The sequence below is a fragment of the Haemaphysalis longicornis genome, unplaced genomic scaffold, assembly GCF_048455015.1.
Source record: "Haemaphysalis longicornis isolate Haplotype H1 unplaced genomic scaffold, Haemaphysalis longicornis Haplotype H1 scaffold_9, whole genome shotgun sequence".
Lineage (NCBI taxonomy): Eukaryota > Metazoa > Arthropoda > Arachnida > Ixodida > Ixodidae > Haemaphysalis > Haemaphysalis longicornis.
In genome coordinates, this window is record NW_027526460.1 from 90,497,624 (window position 1) to 90,517,795 (window position 20,172).

The 20,172-nt window shown below is 45.9% G+C and overlaps 1 protein-coding gene across 1 annotated transcript in view; it reads left to right on the top strand.

Annotated features, from left to right (window-relative positions):
- LOC144153872 (glutamate receptor ionotropic, kainate 2-like) overlaps nucleotides 1-20,172 on the top strand; it is a 234,313-nt gene that overhangs the window by 82,369 nt on the left and 131,772 nt on the right. Inside the window, exons 4-5 of the mRNA XM_077685610.1 lie at nucleotides 1,533-1,765; nucleotides 5,993-6,223. Coding sequence (XP_077541736.1) covers nucleotides 1,533-1,765; nucleotides 5,993-6,223 — 464 coding nt within the window. The remainder of the gene's footprint in view (nucleotides 1-1,532; nucleotides 1,766-5,992; nucleotides 6,224-20,172) is intronic.

Consider the following 20,172-nt stretch of genomic DNA (forward strand, 5'->3'; position numbering starts at 1 on the left):
CGGTTTGTGAATAGTGCATTAAAACTGAAGGAACTGGTTGTAGAATGCGGGTAGTGTCACGTTTAGGCTTTACGTGACGCCACCTCTTAGATCGTCCAAAGTGTAGTGCCAAATTAAAATTTTGTCCTTCGATCTATATAGAACTTTCTTTGGGTAACCCAATTTTTAAAGTGCGTTCTTTTAGGTAAGTCAGATGACGAGCACACCACAAAAATCGGTCTTCTGTACGTTAAACTGCTGTTAATCGCAGCAATGGCAAATAACCAGCGCATAAAGCATTTACCTATGGCCAAGAGCTTTATTAGGGCTATACGTATGTTAGCGGAACAAAACTGGAAAACCAAATATAAGTAAACTTCATCAAGGAAGCATGCACGTTTAGCCGAATTAAGTTTATGATAACGGCCGGGCTAGCTCTATAGCGGTCAATCAGCCGTTTGCTGCTGCTGGATGGAGCCCTGGCACCAATAACTATAAGCTAGAAATTTGCTTACAAATGGCCTCACGGCAACCTTTCGTAAGACGTTATCAATGTTACTATTTTACAAAGTAAAACCGTCACTAGGTTTTGAAGCAATAACAATTTCTTACTACCAGCTGTTCACATTAAGGGAGCAAAACCCTTGTTTAGCAGCTGTTGCATTTTAGAATAATTTACTAATGGCTGTAAAATCCTCCTCGTCCCTAACATGCTTTAAAACAGAATGTCTTATGCGGGAACAAGTGCCTTGTTTTTTAATCTTATTGCATGTTATCTTTATATTTTCTAATTCGTTTGTTTCGTATTGTGTAACTGTAATACTTCTTGCATTAGGTTATGCTACCTTTTTGAGTGTATGTACAGAATAGGCTAATTTTTTTTTATACTGCGTGCTGATTTGATGGGCTCTTACGCCCACTAGCTGCTTTAATGCAATCATTTTATGTATTCATAATAGGGGTTCCCCTTTCAGTTTCTTGACTCTGTGACCCTCGTCTGTGTACCAATATATTTGGATTCCGTTTATGAAATAGCCTTTCTTTTTTCAATGCCCGTTCGCAGTAGCTCGGTATCGGGCGAGGCGAAATAATAAAACTGCCGTGTAGATACATACATACATACATACATACATACATACATACATACATACATACATACATACATACATACATACATACATACATACATACATACATACATACATACATACATACATACATACATACATACATACATACATACATACATACATACATACATACATACATACATACATACATACATACATACATACATACATACATACATACATACATACATACATACATACATACATACATCCTTTCATGCATACATACATACATACAACTTTATTTCACGATAATGCATTGCGGCATTGATATTACAGCAAAGGGCAACGAAAGGTTGCAAATGTTTTACGTTTTCGCTGAAATGTCGTAGCTTCCTCAGCTCTTTCTGATTATTTGCATCGGCGATTAGCGGTTGTACATTTGATTAGAAATGTAAATGCATATATTTCGCTAATTCGCAGACGTGGTGGAAATGAAGGACCTGCTGCAAGAGCTTCGAGAAGAGGACATTGAAGTTGACTACTACGCGCGCAACGCGACCGACTCATTCCGCGACGTGCTGAGGAGAGTGCGTGAGGACGAGCACAAGAACATCTTCGTGGCCATCGAGGACGATGACACCGAAGTCTTCCTCAAGCAGGCGCTGCAGATCGAAATGCTCAACTCTGACTACAACTACCTGTTCCGGTCGCTGGTAAGCTAAAACCTGACACAAGAACTGGTCATTAAAGTTTACGTTAAAAAGCGGCTCAAAAACAACAAAACGCAAATAAAGAGCATACACGGAGAGAACGCTGTGTGCGTTCGTCATCTCTTGTATTTCGCTGATTTTCGCGTGTTTATTCCTTTTACAGAAAATAATTGAGAAAGTAGCACGTTGCTCGAAGTCGGTGTCAGCTTGGCGGCTGAGGGGAGCTTGCGATGTGCCTGAATAGATTTCCATGCAGGAATAGTTACTGTAGAATGCAAACCAAGCCCGCGTATGATTCATCGGGACTACAGAAGGCATGTTAGAGTGCACCACAATGCGTATCTGTAGTGTTCATGTCCACCCCACGGCGGGACAGTGGTGTGTGAGTTGGAAGAAGTGGGAGAAGCTTCGCCGGCATTGCAAAGTTGCAAACAGCCAAACACTCTGATTCTAACTTGCGCAGTTGGAAAGAGGAATACCAACGGTTAGTGTGTAGGCGAGCGCCTCTGTCGGCGTCTCTCCTCCCCCGTAGTTATTATACGCTCCCCTTTATTCATCTGCGAACCGGTGGGTAATCCCAATATGCAGATTTTCGAATAATGAATGAAAGGTCGACGCAATGCGTATAGCGTTCATATGAACCTGCTCGCGAATGGGTATTCGAACTACGGACAAAGCCGTAATCAGAGTGCCTAATGAGCGCGAAAGAGCTCCATAAACACAGGCGCACCCGGTTTGGGAAATGAATGCCGCCAAGAGCCGAATGGCCCGACGAACCGCCTTACTGAATGCCACAAGTTGAACGTACAGGTCACATCGCCAAACGTCACGAAGTTTTGCCTTCTGCGTGCACTCGGTTATGTGCCACGCGCTGACAGCAACAAAACTCAATATGATGACAGGCCGTGATGAGAAAAGAAAACCGTGTGTAAAACATACACAAGGTCACACACTTCGTGCCGCGAATAAGTGGCATGGTATTCTGCATTGACTTTTCATACTATAAATGCACGCGCAACTTGAATGAAGAGCTCCGAGAGCACACAAACACGGGACTGTGAAATACATCTGGAGTTTATAAAGCCTCCTATAGCGTCCGATAAAAAAACTAAAACACAGATAAGTTTCCGGGATGTCGCGCAGTCAACGGAAACACGCATTTCCGAAGCTTTTCGTACTAATGGTTGGAATAAAACCAGGAGACAGATAATAGAGCGCAATGTTCTTGGTTGGGCGTCGGGTTTCTATAGAACCAGCGGACATAAAAAAATAATTGGCACCGTTTGATTTTCTCCCGAGCTGTGCACTTTAATTTGAAAGTGATCTAAAATGGTTAACTTTTTGTTAGTGGATCCTGTGCGCGAAGCGCGGCGTTTAAACAGGAAACAAATAAAACAGTAACACGAGAATGTGCTCTCGATGGCATGCACCTTGATTTATTGAACGAGGCGTGGTTCTTCTGAGAACGAAGCGTGTATGGGAAGCGTGACTTTCTGCCTGCGTTCTTGCATGTAGGAAAGAAAAAAAAACGAAAATAACGCGCGTTTTCAGTAATTAAGGGCCATGATAAGAAGGAAAACTTTACCGTACCTTTCTAAAGAAAGTTGAGAGAACCGCGTAAGCGTTTCTGACATCAAAAATGGGTTAAAATACATCAAAACCTTCGCTAAAAAATGAAGCATGCTCACACTAACACGTAAGACTTGAAAGTAAAGCGAAGCTGTACGCTACCTTCACGACCATAACGATAGTTTAAGTCCTAGATTGTAGCCGATTTGCATATTCTTCGCTGCCACAAGGACCTTTACTCCATCATTATTTGTGTAAGCGTGAGCTTCCTTCATATTTTGGAACAGATAATTATTGGACATCCCCTTGGAAGGGCGTACGCTAGGACGTGTCTTTCTCGTTCCGAGCTGGGGTTTCCAAGATCACAGCGAATGATGGAGTCTTTCTCGTTCCGAGCAAGTGTTGCCACGATTTCGGCGAATGCTGAAGTCTTTCTCGTTCCGAGCAAGTGTTGCTACGATTACGGCGAACGGCGGAGTTTTTTTTTTTTTTTTTTGAAAATTTTGGCTAATCTCCCCAAGTAGGTATGCCTGGCTTGACAAAAGTGCGCTGGGGACGATGGGCGGTCGTCGCGAAGGACGCACACAAGAGCGCTCGGCATTTTCTTCGTTTTTTAGCTTCCCCGTGGTTTCCACGAGGCCCGCGCTCACATGCGCTTAGGACTTTCTTGCTATTTTAACTGCGAATGCGAAAAATACCAATTTTCTAAACAGCATCGCTGTTAAAAAGGGTTCAACCATTGTTGAAAGCTCCTCCAATTGATTTTTCAGCCTTCACAGATCTACAGCGCAAACGAAGACCAATCTAATGCGACCATTTCTTGTGCACAAAGTAAACGCCTCTACGAACAATCTAAATGTATTGCGATACGTGGAATATGAGGTAACGGTATACTATTGCATTCGTCCTTCGTGAGCTATGTTTGTATTGTCTTATGTGGAACCGTTCCTGTTTCCCGATTTTCAAGTAACCGTTTTGTCAGAATGGAAACCGTTTTGCCAGAATGGAAGCCCGGTTTCACGCAGGCGCCGTGTGTCCGGAGATGTTTTCAGAGCTTTCCGGTCAACGAACGGGTATAGGAAAAAATGAATTAGCTTTTTTACACGACGCCATTAGTCCCACTAGTCAGGCTTCCGCCTTACAACTTTTGGCGACCTGATGTAAAATAGGAGACGCAATGGTGCTTCTTTCAGATAAATCGAGAGCATGCGACCGTTAGGTGATTTGGAAACGCTATCTAATTGCTTACCAAAAAATTACGCCCACCTCCCCTTGCGGGAACCCTGGTGTGATGCGGCGCTGAAGGGGGGTTCCATTGGCGTTTCCGTTGGGTCGATTAGTCGAATTGCGTGAAACGCGCAGTGAACGTCCATCACATCGTTGGGTTCCCGCGAGGGGAGGTGGGCGCAAGCGCGAACGCGGACGACCGTCGACTGAGAGACCGGCCAGAGCGCGGCACTCCGTGTATATTCGCAGTACACCCGAAGGAGAGGAGATCGCGGGAGAGAGACTACTGCACATGCGTGTAGCGCGCAGCGCCGCCCACCTGCGGAGTGAGAGTGCGCTGCGCCACGCGCCCGCAGATGTTGAGAGAGAGAGAGCGTTCGCTATCGGAGAGAGCTGAGGGGGTGAGCGGAGGAGAGACGCAGCTGTGCGGACGCGGATGCCGACGCACGCAGGACAGGGCCGCCGGCAAGACATGCTCCTCTCAGCGTCGCATCTAAAACTAACTTAAGAGCGCATAGGACACATGAGACGTTTCCTGTGCGATCTATTTCTGCAATGGAGCAGCCATACATCCTCCAGGCGGAAGTCTTGCACTAGGAACCCCAGTCCGCGTGCGTTGCACGTCGGTCGCCCATGCAAAGGACTGCGTACATCGCCCGTAATATAATGTAAGCAGTTAAAATACCGGCAAATATTTGGGGGCGCGCCATTTTGTCCCTCGATTCAGCCTTCCGGCCAGGAGTTGACGGCATACTTGAACAAGCGGTTCATAGAGTCATAACCGTTTCCAAACTCCTGAACCGCTGGCACTTGTCATACATGCCCCCATTATTTAGCGCAAAGAAACGTGCAGGTACATTTGCGGCAAGATCTGTGTAATTAACAAGCAGCCGCCGTGTCCATTCAGTTAGGAACGCCCGTTGGGTTGGTTTTTACAACAGTAAGCTAAAAACGAGGCCGCGCTAGACAAAAAACGATGCTTTCCAAACTGCGCAGTAAGGCTCCGGCACGCGCGCGATGAAAGCAAGCACAAAAGGAAGAGAGCTCCCGCTCGTGCTGTTCCAGGCCGAGGGCGCGCTATTACTGCGAAGGCGGGAAATTCGAATTGCGTTGGACAAAACCTCTAGCTGTTCAATTCATCAAGACAGGAGTGAGATATGGAGGGGAAGAGAGTGGGGGGCGGTAGCAATGAGCGGGTAACGGCACCACAGCCCCTCCGGCGGATTAATCACTGCTCTGCACTTCCGACCGTCTTCCGATTGAGTGGAACTGCTTCAATTTTTTTTTGTACACTTCGCCCACAATCATTCAGCCTCTTCGTCACAGAAAGTTGGCTTTCCTTCAGGGCGTCTTGGAGTAGAACGGCACCAGTGAGGGCACTAAAGCTTCGCTTTAATATTCAAACTACTACTCTGTTCCTCCATTGCCGCGCAGGATTTCCACATGGCGGACCTGGCGGACTTCATCTACAGCAAGGCCAACATCACGGCGCTGCGAATAGTGGATGTGGATGATCCCGTGGCCGAGTTGCTCGAAGCGCGCATCGAGGTGCTTGACAAAGAAAACACACCTGCGCCTTCCGAGGCCCCCGCCGAAGAGCAGGAGGAGGAGGAAGACTACGAGGGAGACGACGATGATCACGTCAAGTTTCCCAGGAAACTGTCCGTAAGTACTGGGGCCCACAGATCTATTACATGTCCCTAAAAAGGCTTGCCATTCCTTTCTACAAAACGTTTCTCATGTCAAAACTGCGTCAAAAGTGCGACAAAACCTTCGAAAAGCGGGCTTTTAATCTATCGTCAAACCTTCTAAGACTCAAATCTCAAACAATGAATGAAGCCATGTGGCGCTTTGTACTTCTTCGTGATCGATGCCTGTATTTTTTTTATCTAGAAGCGTTCTTTTTTCGCGATTTTGAAGTAATGCCGGGTTCAGACTGGCCGAAAATGTCGTAATATGCTTACAGAATGATGTCGTGTCACGTCTCGGCGAACCGGACTGCGTGACATGCCGTTTTTTGTTACTTCCACAGATCATGATATGGCTTTTGCCTCGGTAGTGTTAACATATCCTAACCGTTTCGAAACAATTGAAGCCCGGTTTCATTCACATGCCACGTGGCCAGAGGTCTTATCGGATCTTTTCGGTCGACCAACGGGCCTATCGGGAAATGGATCAGTTTTTAACAGGCACTCATCGATCCCACTAAGAAAGATCTCGCTTTGAAAACTTTTGAGGGAGCTCTACGCATTCTCAAACTGATCGTGCATTGTTTGAATAACGCTCTACTTTCGAAAGTGGTTACTCCCGCCGCCATTGATCAAGTTCCGACGCTTATACAACGAGCGGTTCTTCGATGCTAGACCATAGCGACCCCACCGCTCGTTTGCCACGTCACAGTATGAAGCATCAACATGAGTCGCTTGTTGAAATCTTTAATGAGTTTTTTTTCTTGTTTGTACTTGAGCTTGTCCGCACACATGTGTGTGATCGGCGCGCCCTCCCCGTGATAAAAATTATGAGCCAATAAGTCGTTGTATGTTTCTAACTAACGTTTCACTGTAGAAAACCCCATTAGGAAAGATGGATAAGGGAGGGAGGGAAAATGTTTATTTGTATTTTTAGTGGTTGGGCGACACTCGACCGAGGGCTCGTGCCTCGACGGGGTCACCAGGGGTGGTACCCTTGGTCCAGGGCTCCAGCGGCCTCTGATGCTTTGCGTGCCCGCTGAATCAGACCGATCTGGTCTTCACAGCAGGCTCTGGTCAAGTGCCTCGCATTGCTCCGCATTAAGGTTTCGATTTTGCGGACTGTCGTTGAGCTTTGGCATTCCCATGTGGTGTGGTAGAGGTTGGGTTTTTCTTGATGGAACAATGGGCATGCGTCTGGATATCAAGTTCGATACATTTTACTCAGCACGTTTAGGTTTGGGAAAGTGCCTGTCCGCAGCTGTCTCCAGTCGGTGGCTTCTGCCCTGGTCAGGGATTCGTGTGACGGAGGGTGCCTTTTCCTGATACCCCTGTAGTACGCCAATGTGGCCCAGTATTCTGAGGGGACTGGCATGGGTTACGAAATGTTATACAGCTACCAGATAAAAGGAATATTGTTGGTACAAAGGTGTTTTTCAAGGGCCTCCATCAAAGGGCGGCAATCTGCTGTTACAGTCAGAAGCGACACTATAGCTGCGTATGACGTCTGCTGAGGCTTTATTAAAAAGTAAACCTGTAAGGTATACCATGTGTCAAGCGCCTCTTTGAGATGGATCACTGCAAGAAATAAACTTTCGTAAAAACTGTAGCGTTTCTGGCATTTGCGCACTTCTGAAGCTCATCCGTATGTATTTTTATGGAAGGAACAGAAATGAGCATTTCATCTGCTCGAGCCATCTACTAGAATAAAACGAAAGTTTGATGCGTGCTTAAGAATCGTGATCCTGCGCGTTCGCTTTCCGGTATAACGGCTGCAAAAAACGACTGTTGTAACGCGACTTTACGTTTCTAATTTCGAAAGGAAACTGTTACCACTGAGGTAATTTTTGAAACTGGTAATGACCGATGATAAGAGGTAAGTTATGTTATTATTATCATAAAATATGAACAGCTACTTTAACTTTGCTCAAAGGTTTCGAGTGCAGATCATGATCTGCCTTTAGATTAGCATTAAATATATATATATATATATATATATATATATATATATATATATATATATATATATATATATATATATATATATATATATATATATATATATATATATATTTTGTAGAACAGAGACGTACGGGACGAGGGATTCCGTAAGGACACATATCAAAGTTGCAGTCCTTATTGCCAGTGCTGTTTGGCGTTTTTTAACAGTGTTTTATAGAACCGAATGAGATATGATTGCCTTTTTTTTATGCAGGAATAAATTATCGAAAATTCAAGTCGAGAAAAAATGCGCCGCGTCCGGAAAAAACGGCGCATTTTTTCTCGACTTGAATTTTCGATAATTTATTCCTGCATAAAAAAAAGGCAATCATATCTCATTCGGTTCTATAAAACACTGTTAAAAAACGCCAAACAGCACTGGCAATAAGGACTGCAACTTATATATATATATATATATATATATATATATATATATATATATATATATATAGAGAGAGAGAGAGAGAGAGAGAGAGAGAAAGCTTTTTTCGTCAGATTTGCAAAGAGCTTCACTTTTACGTGCGCAGCCAAAAAGAAAACCTACAAGAAATGGTGCGCACGCTTTACGTATAGTTTACCACCGCTCTTAAAATCCCTCGCAGAATCCCAGAAATCCAATTCTTTGAAGGGTTTTCCTCAGAGACGTCCAAACCTTTCGAGCCAGACCCAATCTAAATTGTTCATACGAAGAAAAAGCTATGCCGCACAAAATCAGTGCACCACGCGTTTCGATTAATTTTTGCTCTTAGCGATTACAATATACTGCGACTAGGTTGCAGTCTGTGGTGTTTTTCAAAGTATTTTTATGCTTTAGTGTGATTCTAAACTGAAGAACTCCTTTTAAGACTACTGTGGATTGAAGCGCAAATTGAAGAGCGAAGGGCAACCTGACTCGAAAAAAAAAAACACACTATCCGAAGCCATGACTTTTTATGGGTTTTCTACTCTCCCAGCTGTAGGTACTCACTCTGACAAGGCAATAACGCACTTTACTTCGACAATCCGACCTTGTCGAGCTAGAGTGTCGCCCTTGGGCTTTTTACGAGAACATAGGAAGCAGCCTATGGCCTCTTTTTAAGCGCTGACATGACGCTTATAAACCTGAGGAAAGCCTTGGAGAGCAACTGGAATTTACAATCGGGCAACGCCAGAACTGTGTCTCCGCACTTCAAGCAGCAGCGCCAAAGAAGGAGCAAGGAGGCTTTTATGACCGAGTTGAGCTTGACTCCTGAAATATTAGACCCCCACAACAGCGCTCGTAAAACCGCAGCTTGACCTAACTATTTCAGTTAGTGCTAGAGCAGGAAAGAAAATTTTGTTTGGTGCTGAGAAATTCGAGAGCATTTTTCAGTGCAGTAGCACATGTGAGCAGGGGAGAGGGGCCCGCACTTGAAAAGACGGAGGGCTTGATGGGCGCAGCGAAATGCACCTGGGACACTATAGCTGGCGGTGAGATCTTCCAGTGGTGCTCCTTGACTCATATTTCAACTTTGGAACTGACGTCAATTGGACGTCTTCTATGCTCCGACAGAGTGTGGCTGAAGTTCTTGTGCTGAAACTCGCCCGCTTTTATGCTTGGATGCTTTGAAAGCAATTTTGCTTGACTTCAACGACACTGTAAGTATCTTAAAGCTCTCAATAGTCCAAAGTGATCACATGCAGCAAATTATTGGAAGACTTGTCACGGAAACTCGTCATCGATAGCTAAGTGCGAAGGCCTATTATGAGAGATGCCTAATCCGCGTTTAAGCTCCATCGGCTTTACTTTTAGTAGTTGCACTGCCAGTGCATATGGAGAAGATCTGCTAAACAGTACCGCGGCACAAAACGGATAGCGTTTTCTGGATAACTGGGACGCACATTGTTGGTTTGATGCCTTGGAATGACCCTATTGCACTCATTATTTATAAGAACGCTTTGGGAGCATTGCAAAGAGCTATAGAAGCCAGTGACAATTTAGCATTGTGTTCGGCTAGGATCGTGAGTGTGCTGTACCCACGAGGGAGGGCAGTACTAAAAGGCAGTGCTTCTGCCGGGGCGCCGTGCCTGCTATGGTTCTGATTGGTGACTTGCAAGCGTTTGCAAAAAATGGGCTGGGGCCTTCAGCATCTTTGTCTAGTGGAAAATGGATGCGTTTCTTAGAGTAATCAAGGTGTGTGAACACGTGGCGGCCAGTCCACGTGGTGCTAAGTTGGAGTAGGTGGGCAGTGCGTTGGAAGCTCATATATTCCTCAATATTAGTGTGTGCGCCGAATTGAACAAAGCGTTGTACGGGAGGGTGAGGAAGGCGCAGTTGCCATGAGATTTCAGTCCGTAAGAGGGTGGGCAAACCCTCAAGTCGAGAGCGGAGTAGATGGCGAAAATTAACGTAGTAGGGTAAAATACTGATGGTGAGACATTCGGAAATATGGAGAGTGCCTATTTCCTCCAGACTACGTGTCCGTTGGAGACGCGGCGAATCATATTGAGGGTTTGTAATATTTCGTTTTAAGGAAGTGGAGAGCGTAACAAAGAACAGACGGCATTTGCTACTCGAGATATCGTAACGAGTTCAAAGCGATGATTTTGGGGTTACGCGACGCCAAAACCACAATGAAACGTATAACAGAAGCAGTCCCTCGCAGCACTAAATTATCTTGATAACATTATAATTTTTCTTCAGTGTTTTGTGAACATCCCCAGTGTCTTGAGAAAGTGTTGACACGTCTGGCTCACGACAGCTTCTACCTGACCACCAAGGAATGTCGCTTGACCAGAAATTGTATTTGTTCATGGTCACACTGTCACCAAGGATGGAATCCGTCAAGACTGAGACAAAACTGCTGCTCTCACGAACTTCTCTCGCCGTCAAAAAAGCCTCTTTTAATCGTGTATACATGCTTTAACAAATAAAAAATGTATAAAAGCAGCTAGACAAGTTGATTACCGGTGCTTTTTCATCACCACAGTTCCTCATTCCGCATCGTTTCCAAAAACAAATTCACTTCAAGTATCGACCATTGCCACCAGCTTCGTCGAATGCCAGCTAAGCCAGTACAAAACATCGCCGAAATTGCTAGGACGCTGCTACGATGTTTTTTCGTTTTCGACCTAGTTGACAAGTCCTGTCCTAAACAACGATGTGTGCTCGGCTACTCTGCTAAATTCCTTACACTCCTTCCAGCTCCTTACAAAATTATTGCGTCGTGGTCACCTGTAAATAATCGCTTTACCTCGTTCGCACAAGTCCGGACCGCTTAGTCGCGATGCACGGATCATCGACGTTTCTCGGCTAAAGACCATCAATAGTTGCTATCTGCAGTGAGATGCTACAACGTAGTCGCTCAGACCAGCAGAAAGACATTATTTTAGTATTGCACCGTTGTTTAGAATTACACCTCACTGCCTCCCGTCGGTGCAACCCTCATGACCACTGATTTGCAGCTCCCTCCTTAAGATACTCCCTCCTTAAGATCACCTGCAGTACTGCCTCTTGGGCTGCTCCAGCTTCGGCTGGTGTAGATATCCGAAGCAAATCTCGGGGGCGAATCTCGAGGAGTCCGAAAATAACAACACTGTCCGTCTGTGTTGATTGTATTAAACGTTCATGCTCTCTCTCTCTCTCTCTCTCTCTCTCTCTCTCTCTCTCTCTCTCTCTCTCTCTCTCTCTCTCTCTCTCTCTCTCTCTCTCTCTCTCTCTCTCTCTCTCTCTCTCTCTCTCTCCTCTCTCTTGGGGTGCTCATAATCAGTAACTGTGCGCGGTCTCCCTCTTTCCATCTACCCGCTCCAAAATAACGACGTCGAACTGAATGGTCTGACATCCCAAGCGACGCCTTCTCAATATACACATCGCCAACTCATCTGAAAGAAGGCCTGACGCTGCACAGTTTCTTTCCCTAACGCAAACACGAAAGCTGCAGCATTCGAGGCTAACCGCGTTCATCTTCGCTAGTGTTTTTATTGGGGCAGATCGGCCAAGGCTCTCGTGAACCCGATGTTTAGGGGAAAACAATGGCCACCTACTTTGGTTGAAGCAACGAGGTACGGAGGAAAAGCGAGGCCATAAACACTAGCATCGGGAAGGCCGCAATTGGAGTAGATGTAGGAGGCGAATAAGGAAGCAGGCGCATAACCACCCAACGGGAAGGCTGCGATATATTAGCGCCAACATATTGCAGGATCGCGTTGTCAGCTGCTCGTGGTTTGGGGGCTCGTAAAACGCTCGTAAAACGGGATCTGGTTCTCCTTATCCCGTAATTATTCAGAGAGCGCCAAGCGCCCATTCTCGCCCCCGTTTGTCCCTCGCGTACCCCTTACATCGTAATTATTGCATTATTTGCGTTCAGCTTACCCATAAAAGTCGAGGATGAAACATGCTCAGTTAGGGTTGGGGATCACGCCGAGTAGAATGCCAGCGAAATGAAAAAAAAAATCATGCAACCCTCCGTCTAACGAAGACGATAGTTGGACGTGAAGCTTTCTCGCGATGGAATGATTTGGTTGGGCACTCCAACACTGCGAGTATGTGGTACTCTGGAGGTACGCACGACGTTTTTAGGATACCGACAAATACTCTTGGGTGGCCGCTCCGTAGGCCTAACTTTTGAGTTTGCGGTGTAAAGCGCGAATGGGTACGTGCTGCTTGGCGTTCAGTGAGCAGTTTTTTGTGTGAGTGGCGGTTTGAGGTGTTAACCGCCAAAATGTGACGTCGTCGAAACGTTAGGCCTAACGCAGAGCAACACCATTTCATCTTACATCGGCGTGTGGAATACAGGCGCCGATTTTCACCTCATAACATGACCATAGGGCTATTTACGTCACGCTGACGCACGCCTCCGTCACTTCCTCCTTCTGTTGCGCATCATCCTTTAGCGAAGGGGTTGTAACGGAGCTGTCGCCAAGCTTCGCAAGGAGGCGTTTCAATTTTGCTACCTTTCACCCACAATCATCATCATTATCAGAGAAAGTCGGATTTCCTGCACGGCGTATTCACGTTCCAAACACCATCTGTGCGAACAGTAAAGTCTCACTTCAATGTTACTTTGGCCAATTTCGTCTGCTTACGCGCTTTTTAAGCGAAAAAGGCATTACGAATTCCCGTTGCGGTACTTTTTTTTTAAATCTCTTTAGCTATGCTTTGTACTTGCCTCTTTTTCTTCGCTTTCGTTTTATCATTTTTTGGCGCCAATCATTTCTGCATTCGTACTGGTGGCACTTTATGCGACAGCTTTTCCAGATTCATAGATCTCCGTGGGTGGCATGCACCAGTTCTAGTTGCGACCTATTCACTTTCACCTGAAAACAGATATGACGTCAGCGCTACACGCAGTAGGCTAAGTCTTACTCTGCAACTGGCAACGTAGTTATTTATCACGGTTGCAACACATCCGGCTTTTACTCCGGGTACCCGGTTTCCCTCCTACGCCAACTCAAGTGCTTTTTTTTTTACTCTCTACTGCTGGAGACATTTTTTGCATTTTGTATCAAAATCACCAACGCCGGTTTTTTTCCGCGATGGAGCACTTGAGGATTTTGCGCTAAAATATTGTCACGTGGCCAAAGACGAAGCGGTTATCTTCGAGGAAAACACGTTTATTAGACCGAACTTGTGCTCCGCTAACAACTCAAAGAATACAGAGGCGGCGAAGCAGCAGTCAACAAAGTGACGTACGCATGCGAGCTAGGGCGAGTCGAATACCCCGGCGTCTGCTCTGCAGGCTTTTATTAAAGACGATAGTCTTTCTTGGGCTCCTTAAACCCAGAAATTTTGGTCTGTCTGTATGTCTGTATGTCTGTCCGTCTGTCTGTCTGTGACTCGATTCAGCCACCCGGCCAAAGCAAAACAATGCCTGCGCAATAGTCTTATATAGTCACAGCTAAATCTACCCGTCTATGTCCGGTGTAATGTTCATACTTGTCAACATTGTTGAAGAAGAACAAGACATTACGCAAATATGAGACAACAAATCAATACAGAAGTGATATTTGCAGTGTTCCTTTATAAAAAAATCAAACATGCTTGACTTTTGCGAAATTAAATACTTCATCAACTGCAGAAAAAGAATTCACTCCGCCGTCGCCTGCTGTCGCCCGCGCCACTATAGCTTCTGGCGCCATTTTAAGAAATCAACCGTCAACAGTTACGCAAGGTTCCACTAGATAGGTTCCACGTTCTGCTTGCCACGCACGTGGAGTAGGGAAACGCGGTTCTATAAACGTTGAAGTAGGGCGACTCGATTAACGAGCGTCTTCGCCGTAGGGCAGCGTTCGCATCGAGACACCTGGTTTGGAGCAGTGGAACGCGGGAAATTTAAAATGATTTAAGCAAACCTTTGTCGTCTTTACCTTGGGAGGAGCGCGACGCAAGAGGAACAACATGAGAGGTGAGCGGGAAAGCGAAGGAAGGCATTTACTGCGCAAAAGCCGATAAAGACTATCGTCTTTTGACGGCACTTGCAATGAAAGGAGCAGATACGCGGCCAATTTTTTATCTTTCGGCGCGCGTGGTTCTCGAACCGTCGATTCGCATCTAGAACATTGTAGATCCAAGAAGATTATTCTGGGCTTTTCACGTTAGATCGGAATGCTCTCCCTATCGGAACAGATAACGAATGCGGCACAGAAAGAAAGAATGGAACACGCGCTTCCCTTTTCACAGAAATAACCCAGACCGGCGCAGCCGGGCGGTAAAAGCAAAACACAAATAAACACAATGCATGGTTCACGGCAATATTGGGGCGAAACAGTCCTGATGTCGACTGCGAGATCCTGGGAGTGAAATTACCGGGCAAGGTTGGAGCGCAGAATTTTTGAGGATCTTCCAGCTCCAATTTATCTCACAGTAGTACGCTGAGTAGTGTCACTAACCGGATGTTATTGTGTCAATTGTGAATTGAACTTTGCGGACGCATTTCAGGACACGAAATGCTCAATAAAAACACTTAGTTGTGGTTGCAGTGAATATCTCACAGCGACGCGAGTTGATCCTCGCCACCCTGTATGTGTCCGTCGCCCTAGGTTTATTGTTCGGGTCACAGCGCGTACGCTAACTGGAGTAGATATAGAAAGTAAAATACTTTTGTCACATAAAAAAAACTGCGGCACCAAACCGAGGCTCTTTTGCTTCAGAAGTGTAAACCTCAACATTTCTGCTGCAAGTATGTTTTCTTATGAGTGACATTTATTTACGTGAACGAAATGCTATATACGAGACCTATGTACTCTCTTGATTGATTGTAGGGTTTAACGCGCCGACGCAACGCAGGCGATGAGGCGCGCCGTAGTGGAGGGCTCCGGATTAATTTGGACCACCCGGGGATCTTTATCGTGCGCCGAAATCTCGTACACACGGGCGTTTTTGCTTTTCGCCTCCATCAGAAAAGTGGCCGCCGCGGACGGGAAACGAACCCGCGACCTCGTGCTCAGCAGCGCAACGCCTTAGCCACTGAGCCACCGCGGCGGGTACCTATGTACTATCGCGCTCACTATGACCTACACTGCCCATTAATATTCAGACGATTATATGATCGAAACAATGACTATAGGCATATATTTCACTATAAGGCTTGATTCCTTAGAACGTTGCGCTCCAAATGCGTAGCTAATGCATCTGGTACTCCGGTCACAGGCAAAGGTTGTACAAAGCGGTAAATACCAATGAGCTATGTATGTCATAGTGAGCGCGATAGTACATTCATTGATACCCTAGGCTTGAACAACTTTTCAATGGCCGAGAGATATTCATTTAGTAATTGGTTCAGAAAAAAACAGAAGGTGAACAGAATTAATTCCATCCCATGCCACTGAAGAATATTTATGGGCGGGTATTTACTTTGTTGTTAATATCTTTTTTGCTTTCTCAATTTATAAATGGAGCAATAATCGGCCGCTGTTGTTAAGCCTAGGCTGTCCATGACTGTGCAAAGCAGAGCCCCTATGCTACACAGTAAGACGGGAAAACGGAAATTAGCCTTAAAATATAAGCAGTGACATTAATTTTTGTTCCAGAGAAACAGCGTTTCTTCCCCCTTTAAAGTACCTCTTTCAGGAACTTAGGGTATGGAAAATGAGTTGAAATATGCTTGAATTATGAAATACGACTTGAAATATGAGTTTGCAGTGCGGTGGGAATTCCGGAAGCACTTCTAAAAATTTGTCAGGTTGGCAGTTGTGGCTTGTTGCCAAACTAGTCGCTTCCTTCTTCGTTGATGCTACATTCTTCTATGTTAAATTCTAGGTACATTCTTCTATGTTAAATTTTTTTCCTTTGGTTGAGCAATAACTTGCCAGATGTTTAAAAATTATTGTGTTGATGGACCCGGCACTAGCAATGAGGCAATGGGTCCGAACACCATTATTCTCTGTATGTAATATAAATTTTAAAATATTTATAAATTTGCTGTCTATTCAGCCGAGCCGTTATAAATAACATTGTCGTTATTCAATGCATTTGTTAAGAGGTGAAGCAAGTTTTTATATACCGAAAATACGTGCAAATAATCATGCTTTGAGTTGTAGAGGAGAGAATATTTGAGTAAAAACAAAAATGACCTTCACTATGTCAACACTAGGAAAAGGAAGTAATGGACAACACCTAAGCAACAGAAAGTTCGAGCCCCTCAGTGGGGGCTGATTTTGATCATAAAGGTAGAACAATACATTTTAAATGGCCATCGGAATGGTCATGTTAGCGGGATGTCATCTCGGCAGTACGCTACTGCACTTTAAATGCGAAACACTAGACTCGCTGGGACGTCTACGCAAACGTATATGCATTAATAAAGCTTAGCTCTAACACATTCCGCGTTAAAACCTGCTCGTTATTTGAAATGTGATTTGCCCCGGAACGCTCAACCCACATTCGTCTGATTGTATTTTGTAATGCTCAAGTAAACCACGTGAAGTCCAAGATTAGGTTTACTAAGCAGGATTGCCCAAAATAGACCACTCCGACTGATCCCATAGCCAAGCAATTGAAGAGCTTTTGCAAAACTGCGCACAAAATTAATCTACTCTACCACACTCGCGTCGCTTAGCAACCCAATTCACCGGAGGTGCCCGCCCGCACGGCTTTACATATGCAGCGAGCAAACTCAGCTGCCTAAGGCGGGGATTTCCAAGCAAGTAGACGTTCGGCACGCCAGAATCTCCCCCTGTGCCAATTGCGGGCCACAAAGCTTGCGCGATCGTAGGTGCCTTCGAAAGTCGGGTGGGCGGTGGGCAGTTCAAGTGACACCCCTGCCTTCCTTATCCCCTGACCGGACTGGACTAATGATATTAGCCACCGTTCAGTGCACTGGTCGGAAGCGAGTGACAGAGCAAAGCCCAGATTACGTTCGGGTTTCCGTTTGAAAAGTGGCTCCGGTTGTGTGCAATCGAGTTCCACATTGGCGTAGTCCCTTTATAGGCTGCAGCATCCGGGCTGGACGGAACGTCATAAGAATGCAGGGTTCGTTTTAATTTCTCTGGAATAGTTCCGCAAACCAGAAACGTGGAATACAGGGGAGAGGAACACACGTGCATATTGCTGAAAACAGCAATGATGATGAGGAGGAAACTTCAGGGAGATATTCGCGCCTTTATGCGTGCAGAAACATTTCGCCTACCAAGTCATAACTATTTCCATTCCATTTGCAACTGTTCAAAGAAAGATTGCGCAATGCTGTCATCGCTAGAATGTTTTAAACGCAGTTAGGGTGTAGCTACTCAACGACAAAAAAGACCAAAGTGCAATAACGTGATCCGGCAGTGCTTACTTGGGTTTAAATCGGTTACTCTCTAAATCGATTTCGTTTCTTTGAAACCTACAGCCAAAAATTTGCATAAGAAGTCAGCGTGCTCCTATCTGAAAAATAAAACAGAAAATACAGAGCAGTATCACCGAAAAAAAACACAGGGAATATACTGGTTTTTCTTTTTTGTGTGCCTTTCGTCTGAAGACTTCCTTCCGTCCTCGTGTTTTCATGCAGCATGAAAGTAGATCATGGCAGCGCGGAAGAAAAAGGGCACATCGATAATAATAACGGTGTCGCCGGAACGCATAGTGCTTATTGATTCTGCAAACACCAAGCAGGTCGACTGAAATTTCTCCGAGCTGCCGGCAGCTCGCGCTCTGTTCAGTCAGCCGCAGCTGTTACCGGTTCGGGGCAGTTTCTCTCCGTCCGAACCGTGTCACCAGGAACATTTATCAGCCGTGTTTCAGCACCGCCTGAACACTTTTGGTTTCCCTGCTTTCGAGGGCACAAAAAATTGGGTGAATGGTGAAAGTGGAAACTTTCCAACTGGCTGGCTGGCTGCCTGCCTGGCTGGCTGCCTGGCTCGTTCGTTCGTTCGTTCGTTCGTTCGTATGTTCCTTCGTTCATTCGTTTGTTCACTGCCTAACTTAATCACATTCTCACTCACTCACCTCCCCCCCACCAACCCATTTACCTACTCACACCCTTCGTCACTTACTAACTCACTCAGTCCCTTACTCACTCGCTAACTCACTCACTCACCCAACCATCCCCCCCACTCACCCGCTCCCTCACTACTCACTCGCTCTCTGACTCACTCACTCACTCACTCACTCACTCACTCACTCACTCACTCACTCATTGACTCACTGACTGACTGACTGACTGACTGACTCACTCACTCACTCACTCATATCTTCGCTCACTCACCCACCCACCCACTCATTTACTCACACACTTACTCATCTGCTCACTCCCACACTCACTGACACACCCGCACGCTCAGTCCCTCAGTTGCTCACCTACTCGCTCCCTCAGTCACTCGCGTGCTCACTCGCTCACCCACTGACTCACCCACCGAACCACTCACTTACTCAATCCCTCACTCCCACAGAAACTCACTCACCCACCCACCCACCCACCCACTCACTCACTCACTCACTCACTCACTCACTCACTCACTCACTCACTCACTCACTCACTCACTCACTCACTCACTCACTCACTCACTCACTCACTCACCTTCTGATCTACCCATTCACTCACTTCTTCGCTCATTCACTCACTCAATCACTCCCTCACTCACTCGCTCATTCGCACACCCACCCACCTACCTACCAACCCACTGTCTCTCTCATTTACTCCCTCATCCACTCACTCACACACTCACTCACTCATCCGCTGACACACTGACACACTCGCTCACTCACTCGCAGAATTACTCATACACTTGCTCAACTCATTCACTCGCTGAATCACCCACTCACCCAACCTAAAAACCCACCCGCCCATACAAAGTCACCCAGTCGCTCTCTCGCTCGCTCGCTGACTCATTCCCACACACAGCCACCTACCTACTTACTCTCTCACTTACGCAGTCGCTCACTTGCTCTCTTACTCACTCACTTACCTACTCAATCATTCACTAACTCACTCATCCAGCCCTCACTCCTTCACTTACTCACTCGCTGGCTCTTTCTCTCACTTATTCACCAACCTACCAACCCACTGACTCATTCACACGCAACTAGATGGAAATCTCTGGTATGAAGGCTGGGTAGCTTCGAGAGATGACTCCAAATGAAAGGGGCCCTGAAGAGCCTTCTGTGCGCACTAAAAGAACCAGCACAATCGTTGGGTTGGGTGTTCCAGGTCATCTGTGCAAAATAAAACATTTTCACGTGCAGCACAAAGCTTACACTTGTTTGCAAAGTTGGTTGCCGCGTTTCTACCGTTTCCTCCGTATATTTGGGCTCTGCCATCTTCCCGCATGTACGTCGTCGATTCTCCCATGTGCGTCACGAAGCAAAAATCTTGCAATTGAACGGCGTTTTTATCACTTCCGACAAAGAGAAGCGTCGTCTGCTCAGCCGTTGGTTAATTAGCGCTTCCTACAGCATGCTTACCGCTATCGTGCTCGTCCATATTTATCGTTTTCACTCTATTACCTGGCTTCTCGTGAAGGCGCGTTGGCGAGGCTGACACGAAGATG